Source organism: Metopolophium dirhodum, chromosome 4 (assembly GCF_019925205.1).
Source record: "Metopolophium dirhodum isolate CAU chromosome 4, ASM1992520v1, whole genome shotgun sequence".
NCBI classification, from domain to species: domain Eukaryota; kingdom Metazoa; phylum Arthropoda; class Insecta; order Hemiptera; family Aphididae; genus Metopolophium; species Metopolophium dirhodum.
In genome coordinates, this window is record NC_083563.1 from 23,301,159 (window position 1) to 23,310,536 (window position 9,378).

Consider the following 9,378-nt stretch of genomic DNA (forward strand, 5'->3'; position numbering starts at 1 on the left):
TTATTAAGAGTTATATAAAAAAAAATTAATAAAATATTATTAATATTAATCCATACATTCTAAAACATAATTAACATAATAAGTAATAAGTAATAACTAATCTAAGACATTTTGTTTAACCAGACATATAATTATTAAATTATAAATTTGATACATTTTGTCAAAATTTGAACTTTAAATGCTTATAAAAAAAAAATTGTGCCTATGTATTTTTAATATTTTTCAACTGCTATTAGAACGATATATCAGGAGCCTTATATTATGACAGAATAGGTAACATAACAATTTATTATGTTAGAGTGTTGTAGTTAGGAAAACAATAATATTATGAAGAAATCCATATTTTGTCAATGACCAATGTTCCTATTGGCTATTTGTATGCTTATGAATTTAAAATAATCATGTTTAATGTTTGTTTTTAATTTTTTTAACTGTTTCAATCAAGTAATATTGTCTTTATTAGTATTTATTACTTAAAATCAGTAACATAATTATGGTGGAGCTATTTTTCAAAAAATAACTATTAATTCTCTTGATTTAAAAATAAAAAAAATTGTAATTACTTATTATTAATATGGTTGACGGTGAATTGAACGAATATTATAAGATTACAAAAAAATAACTAAAATCGTTATTCTTGGTTATTTATTATGTAATTTCGCTCAAAATCGTTTTTCTCATACAATGATATTATATCATTGAATTCAAATTTGACACCATCCATTACAGTGACCCAATTGTAACCTACCTTTTTTTTTTATACGCATTTAAAGTTCAATGATATATTACACATTACTTAATAGTTAATAATAATATACTTAGTAGTATAGGCTTTCTTACAGACCGAGTCTGTAGTCCAGAGTTTCTGCTCAGAATCATGTTTCGTATAATTATTTTATATCGTTGAATTCAAATTTAAAACATCCATTACAGTGTCCCATACTCCCGTACGATACCTAATATCATAGTATTCATAATCAATGCTAATATACAGCAGAGCGGACAACGATAATACCGAACCCACTTTCCCACCTCTTTAAGATTACAAATTAACTCCTGAAATCGGTTGACTCGCGGTTCCCCCAACACTGGGTCCACCGCTGTAGCTCGCTATGTACTATAGCAAGTATGTTACTATTTAATGAAAAGAAAAAACAAACAAACTGGTTGAGATTTCATGGTCAATACGCATATAATATACGTTTGTATACTGAATTATGGGAAATTATCCCTATTCTCTACCAACAATACTATAAATAATATATGCCATGGAGAATCATCGCAGTCCGTGTTGAACTATAGAGCGAACGGATTAACCTAATTTTCTACACGGATTGGTCAATTTTCGAACTGTATTATTGGGAATATTTTATCTGTTTATATTTGATTTACAATAGCATACTTCAATACTTAGTAAATTAATATCTGTATCTTGAATAAACACGATATTTTGTCCTGTTAATTACACAAGTTCGAATAGTGAAGTGTCCACTAAACTATTAAGATTCAAAAAAAAATTTAAAAAAATTACACGCAGCAGGTAATACAACTTTATAAGTTTAACACAAAATAATTTCAAATTTTAGCTCTATTTTAATAAAAATAACTCTTTTATTTTACGTTTATATATTATAATTAACATTTTATTTTGGTTTTTTTATAAACTTACCATTTTGATATTTATGAAAAAAATATAATCGAGAAGATATAACATGTAATTAGAAATGATTAATTTAAACATGTAAATTGTTTTCTAATTGTATAGGTAGTAAAATGTAAAATTTATCAAAAATAAATTGTATTAATTGTTTGAACTTTTGATTTGTTCAATTTATCTATTGAATATTGAAATTGTATTTAATTTAATTATTGTTTAACACCTTCGACACTCTTTTTTCTAAAATTATATCCATTTTTTTAAATTATTTTATATGTATTTCTATTCTAATGCTGTAGGTATTGTTATATTCTGTGGTATTAATTTATTCAACTAGTTATAAATACTAAATAAAAATTATAATACCTATATAATTGTTACTTGTTAGTTCTTAGTTACTCAAGTTTGAATAAACATATTTAGGTTAATGTTAATATATGTTTAAGTAGGTAGGTATATTATATGATTATATGAAACTATATTATGATCTTGATAATAGATTACTTTAATTTAAAGTAAACACATTGTTGTAAATTCTTTATAAGCTATTATTATCAATAGCTTACTGAATATGTTAAAACTTAAACGTAATTATGTTATATTAAAACCTGCTTAAAATGAATCACTGCCTTAAATTATTTATAAAAAATAAAAACATACTTGGTGACTGAAAAAATGTACACACATAATAACTTCGGCCTAATACTTCTTATATGTAATTAATTACTTACTTGAATATTTTTCGATGATGTTTTACCTATTTTATGTTTTATTCAGGTTTTTTCCTCGATATTCCAGTCATGGATATATACAATACAACCTCCGAAAGTACAACTCAATTATCAGAAATTCAGTCATTTTACAATGATACGACAATATTTTTAACTGGTGGTACTGGATTCATGGGAAATTTAATACTGGATAAATTGATAAGGTGAGAATTCTACGCCTTTATTTTTAAGAAATGACAGCATTTATTTATTATATATACATCTCCAGTATTTGTATTTGAGTAAATATTGGATATTAGGATATTTGAATAACATTCATAATTTATTATTTAAGCTATTTGATTAATAATTATTGAAAAAGATTTTTTTATATCATTACGTAAATTAAATTAAGATTGTTTCTATAAATACAAAAATATTTTCATTTCCAACTTTATAACTTTGCAAAAATAACTTTTAAAAAAAAACGAAAGAAAATATAAAAAGTTCCTAAATAATATTACTATAATATGTATTTGATATACTCTGATGTTTAAAAATAGTAAACGTAATATGATTTATAACATTTAAAAAAATTGCTTTTAGTGTTGTAATAATAAGTTTTCAAAAATTAATTGTTAAACGAACATAAAAAAGATTCACAGTAAATTTAAATTCAAAAATTATTTTTTTTAAATTTTTAAATATTTTTATTTTTTTTATTAAAGGACTTGTTCGGGAGTGAAAAGAATTTATATTTTAATCAGAGAGAAAAAAGGAAAAACTACAGAAGAAAGATTTAAAGAACTCTTCGATGACCCTGTAAGAACCTTAATGTTTTTATTATTTTTCCATCAGTTTTTTGAAAAAAAATAATTGTACGCATTAGAAATTATTATTAATTTTGCTAAAACTTATAAGTTTATAGTGCGATTAATTTAACATTCAACACTAATTATTTGTATACAATTTTCGTTTTGTAAAATGTGAGAAATCATTTCAGTTATTTGAATTAATGAAAAAAGAACAACCGAACTTTTTGGAAAAGTTCACTGCAGTTATCGGTGATTGTGCTTTGCCAAACATGGGAATCGAAGAAAAATACATAAATATTATTAAAGACGAAGTAATTTGTTACAATAATATTATATAGCTATTGTAAATAGTTGCATTTAATAAAATAATTTTTAACTAAGGTAAACATAGTAATACACTCCGCTGCTACTGTACGATTTGACGAACATTTAAGAAAAGCTGTCAATATTAATATAATTGCCTTACAAGATATATTGAAAATTAGCCAAAACATTAAAAACTTGAAAGTAAATGGAACAGATCATGATCTATTATTTTTAATTTTATGTACCCTTATTATAATTATGGCTTTTTGATTTAGGCTTTCGTTCACATTTCAACTGCTTATTCTAACTGTGCTGGAAGGGAAGTTGTGGATGAGATATTCTACAAACCACCTATAACTGGAGACAAGTTATTGCAGGTGGTTAACAGTCTGGACGACGACTACATTACTAGAATTACACCTTCGTAAGTAGTTCACATTGAGAACATATCGTATAGAAATAATATTATGTCATATATTGTAGGTATTATGTATTTATGTATCACGATATTTTTATATAATTGGATGTATTGGAACTAGGAAATAATAAATACTAATATAATATTATGAATATGATATAATAGGTATATGATTATAATAATATAATGCATAATATTATATAATATAAACAAGTCCGTTTCGTCTTTTCATGATGCATTTCGTATAATATATTCAATATTGTATTGTGATGATAACAACTTAAAAATTAAACATTAAAAACGTAAAAATATTTTCTAATAAATACATAAAATAATAAGTTAATGTTTTTTTTGTCACCCATATTTTTTTTGTTACTCTTAGCACAAATATTTTTAGTGTGTCAACTAATACAGATTGTATGTTAAGTACTGATTTAAAATTTAAAAAAGTATACCGTATACTGTAAGGTATACCTATTAAATCATTTTTAATAATTTAAATAATAATGATTGAGCGTGTGAATTCATTATCCGTGCAGGTTACTAGGAGAATGGCCAAATACATACGCGATGACTAAAGCGATTGCCGAGGGTGAAATAGTGACTTATGGCAAAGGGTTGCCAATTGGAGTTATTAGACCGTCAATGAGTAAGTATACAATATTGCAATATGCTTACTATGTTATTGGAATTTATTTTTTATTTTAAAAATAATTTTAACTGCACGTTCTAATAACTTATAACATTAGATAATTAGCAATAATTTCAAATTTGTATACATAATATTAATATACATTTCGTATTTAAAATATCAGTTATTGCCACTGATAATGAACCTGTTCCTGGATGGATCAACAATTTCTATGGGCCGACAGGAGTTGTAGCAGCCACCGGCATTGGTCTCATGAGGTGTATGAATGCCGATTCAACTAAAACAGCCGATATCGTGCCTGGAGATTACGTCAGCAATGCTGTGTTGGCTTGTGCTTGGGATATTCACAACCAATGGTAATTCATAATTATAAGCCATAAAATTCTATAAACTATAAAGTGGAGTGAGTGGCTAATTCCACAGCGACAATAATTGTCTAAATGTCCAGTGTGGACAATAAAGTGTAACTAAAAATAATTGAATATATATAAATAAAAAACAAGGTAACTCGCTCTGCTGTGTATAGCGTACACGTCATTGAATATTATATAATATAGGCCACAGTGTTGGAAGTGTAAAATTTGAATTCAATGATTTATCATGGTACGCATGAAAAACTATTCTAAGCATAATATATTTTAGTATAATATCCCATATTATGGTAATTATCTTATAAATCAATAATATACTGCCTTACTGTAAAATTGTGTGAATAACTTTAAAAACTTTGATTACTATATGAAAAAAAAAGGTTTTCGTGTTATAGTCTCTAGGCTAACTGCTTGACGCTAGTCCCCATACATTAATACGGGAAGGAATAAAACATTTAAACAAAAACCAAACAACCTTCAATATTCAATCGATAATTAAGTAGATAATAAAAACAACAATAAAATACAAAACCGGTTGGATTTTGATCGAACGGAGTGACGAATGCAGTTTCACAATGACAATATGTGTGTATTTTTTATTATTATGTGAGTCTGTCGCCATTATAGTTAGTTATGCATAGTTAATATGCATTGTTATGATTATTTTTGCATCGCCTTTTTTCAAATTTGGGTAGTAATGTAAGGAATACTAAATGGATCGCCTCATATTACATAAGAATCAATTTTTATTTTGCGTATATTTGCAAAAAAATATTATAAATTTAGTTTTGATGTTTTGAAATTTCAGAATTTCCAAACGTATTGATTATCCGGAATTTAAATCAGAAATCTTAAAATGTAAACTGACCGATCTCAAGTAGACATTATAACAAATTCAGATAAATTTTCTGAAAAATACATACAAAAAGTACATACAAATTAGCATAAATTATTTACTATATTCACTCGCGCAACGCCGAGGGGGTGACTTGTACAATGTACATGCGCATGTGGGAACGCTATATTAGTTTGACCAACCTCTTCGTATGTCCGTATTACTAATTGTAAAATTAATTACTACATTAGCAATATAAATATACCTATATAATAAAATATACTTATTAGGTATAATATCGGCTGACAGATCATCTCTGCTCTGAATCGTTTTTTGTATGCAATATTTATCATTGAATTCAAATTTAACATGTATTAGTCATTACACTATTACAGTGACCTACTTAATGACAAGACACCTACACTCGACACCTATTCTATATCAGACCTGTTACCTACCCGGACGCTTTTTAAACATACATTCTGGTAGTTTAGGTACATTTTTATGATTTTTGGTGATCTGTGGATTATTCATAATACATTTCTATAATCATTATTTATAATCAATTCTTTGTGGCTAGCCGTCTAGGAATAGCCATACCTAGGTAGATAATACAATTCATGAATTTACGTTAAATTATGGATTGTGCGTCGCGGGCCTATTAAATATAACCTACGATATTTGATAATATTTGTATTCAACAATATTGAAATGTACCAAGACTAAATAAAAATAAAAACGTTTGAATTATTTTAGGAAAGAACATAACGCCTCTAACAAAATGAAAGCTGATAACTTAGAAAAAGAAACATCAATTGATCCGCCTATTTACAATTTCGTATCATCAAGTGCCAATCCATTGACATGGGGAGAATTTTCGGCGTTGAACAAAAAATACGGTTGCGAAGTGCCTTCTGTAAAAGCGGTATGTAGTGTGAAGAGGTTTAAACTTAATAAGAGTTATGTATATTGAAAATTGTTGCATTTAACCAGACAAAAATTTCGTACATTTTTAGATTTCACCAATTCTATTGAGATTATCCAAAAACAAATACGAATATAACATTTTATGTTTTATTCTCCACATAATACCAGCATTTATAATTGATTCTTTAGCCAAACTCTCCGGAAAGAAGCCTCTGTAAGTGACACTCAAAAAACAAACATTTTTTTTTTATAGAAAATCCGTATGTCGTATGTACCCAATAACACCTACCTATTAATAATATAATATAATATATATTTTAACGTTTTAGATTAATGGAAGGATATAGAAAAATGCACAAATTCTCCGAAGTTATATCTTACTTTAGTTTAAAATCGTGGACATTCAACGATAATAATACGAGGTCTTTGGTACAAAAGTTATCCAAATTAGATCAGACTCTTTTCAGATTCGATTTAACCAAATTGAGCTGGAATGAATATTTCAAAAAACACGTAATAGGTATTCGAATGTATATTGTAAAAGATCCAATGGAAACATTATCAGAAGGAAGAAAATGGAATCAAAAGTCAGTATAACGCATATTTACCGTAAATTATCTATTGACTAAGAATTTATTATTGTTATTTTATTTTCAGATTATGCATGGCTTACTACACATTATTATCCATTTTAGCTGCCACATTTTTTTTAATGCTGTATGGAATTTGTAATTTACTTACGTAACAAAAATTGCTGTTAACTCCTAGACTTTCAATCATATGTACGGTCAAATCGAATTACCATATTTATTGTTCAATATTTTACTTCTTACATAATATTATTATAATGAACATTTCATTTTTTTTTTTTTTTTGATATACCTACATTGATATACCTACTTACCTTGTACATTTTGAATATACCTATTTTTGATACTTGATTTTGATTTACTTTCATTACTTTTAAAATGTTAAAACAATACAACATGATTACATGATACCTAAACAGTGTTTACAAGTGTAAACATAATACAAACCCTTAAGAGGACGTCGCACTCGCATGTATTGTTTCTGTCTTACACACGTATGGCATACCAAATTTTCGTTAATTTCAATAGGGTGCTGTCAGTTTTGATATTAGAGTGAATTGACCTATTATCAAACTTTTAAGTAACAATATTATCTGTGTTATCTCGTTGGTTTTTTACGATGTTTTAATGTTGAAGTGAGTAATGATTATGTAAAACATTAATATTTGAAAATGTTCATAATTTACTTGAAAATTAAAATATCGTAAAACTCAAATTTGCTATGTCGTCCATGTGTAAGATTACATTTTAACATTTGTAACATGTACTAACAACACATGCAGGTGCGACGTCCTCTTAAAGATTCCTAGTACCTAGTTTTTAAATTTTTTAATCGGGTAAACAATAAGCCCCAAATTGCGATTATGAGCTAATGTTATCCAATGATAATATAGGTGGATATGTAATAATATCTATGTAGTATACATATAAATTGGTAGAATTCAATACTTTTTTTTTGTTATATTTGACACTATGTATATTAAATACAAATTACAAACGTTAAAAAATTAAAAAGAAGGAATTTGTGAAACAAAAAAGATTTTGGTAATCACGAGAAATCATTTTTGAAACGCTATAATGCCTAATATCAATAATTTTGATTTCTGAATATGTGTTAATATATATAATAACTAGCTGATCCCGAGCACTTCGTTGCCCGTTAAATGTATCAACTCTATATGACTCAAACTTTGTTCAATTTGTTATTTAATATTCGGTGTATGGTGTTCAAAATTTATCTTAACTTGTCCGTTGCCCGGAATAAAAATTCTGATTCACAGCAGTACATTATCAGGTAGGCAATCTACCTGTGGTAGATCGCGGACCCCGGGCTGTTTGTGCGTAAGTGTATGATTATAGTGTATAACTCTAAAGCAGCGTTTCTCAAACTGTGGGTCGTCAGTCAATTTTTGGTGGGTCGTGAAAAATGTTTTGAATTATATAGATTCCAAGAAATTTATGTTAAATTAATATTAAATATACTTATATTATTATAGTAATATAGTACCAAAAATAACGTGGATAATAAATAATAATTTGCCGTATATTTATTTATTACGACGGGTACTAATACGCCTCATTATTAAAAGTACATTATTTTGTAAAAATATATTGATTATAAACCCATAAAATAATAAATACCTAATAAAAGTAATAAACAAATTTTGTTCTTATATAACTACTTCTTGGAAAGTTAAATCACGTGGGTCGTGAAAGATTTGGGTCGAGGTACAAAAATGATTGAGAACCACTGCTCTAAAGTATTAAAATTATACCAAGTTTGTCGTTTTTACTTAATTCCACCTACAGTGGATTAATATAATCAATTTATACAAAATCCTATTCTAACCTAACCGTACTAAAATCCGATGAATAAAAAAGAAAACAAATTTAACCCTTTGTAAATTAACCTATATCTTCTTCTCAGAGGTCCAATCTACCCACAAACATTAATTTATATATATATCTAACTATATAAATACACAGACTATAACTATACAGACTAAACATTGGAACTACTTATCAGATCTTCTTGTATATATTATAAATGTCTTGATTTTTTTTTTTAAACGAAAGAGTATTTCACAGAGAAGGTTT

General features: G+C 26.6%; 1 protein-coding gene across 1 annotated transcript; it reads left to right on the forward strand.

The window, feature by feature from the left end:
- Positions 1-1,271: 1,271 nt before the first annotated feature.
- Positions 1,272-7,632, forward strand: LOC132943105 (fatty acyl-CoA reductase wat-like). The gene is made up of 12 exons (XM_061011913.1): positions 1,272-1,540; positions 2,435-2,591; positions 3,096-3,189; positions 3,371-3,493; positions 3,564-3,689; positions 3,764-3,912; positions 4,446-4,555; positions 4,722-4,914; positions 6,521-6,689; positions 6,781-6,905; positions 7,021-7,278; positions 7,349-7,632. The coding sequence occupies exons 2-12, from the start codon at positions 2,458-2,460 to the stop codon at positions 7,434-7,436; spliced, it is 1,569 nt and encodes a 522-aa protein (XP_060867896.1). The 5' UTR covers positions 1,272-1,540; positions 2,435-2,457; the 3' UTR covers positions 7,437-7,632.
- Positions 7,633-9,378: the final 1,746 nt, after the last annotated feature.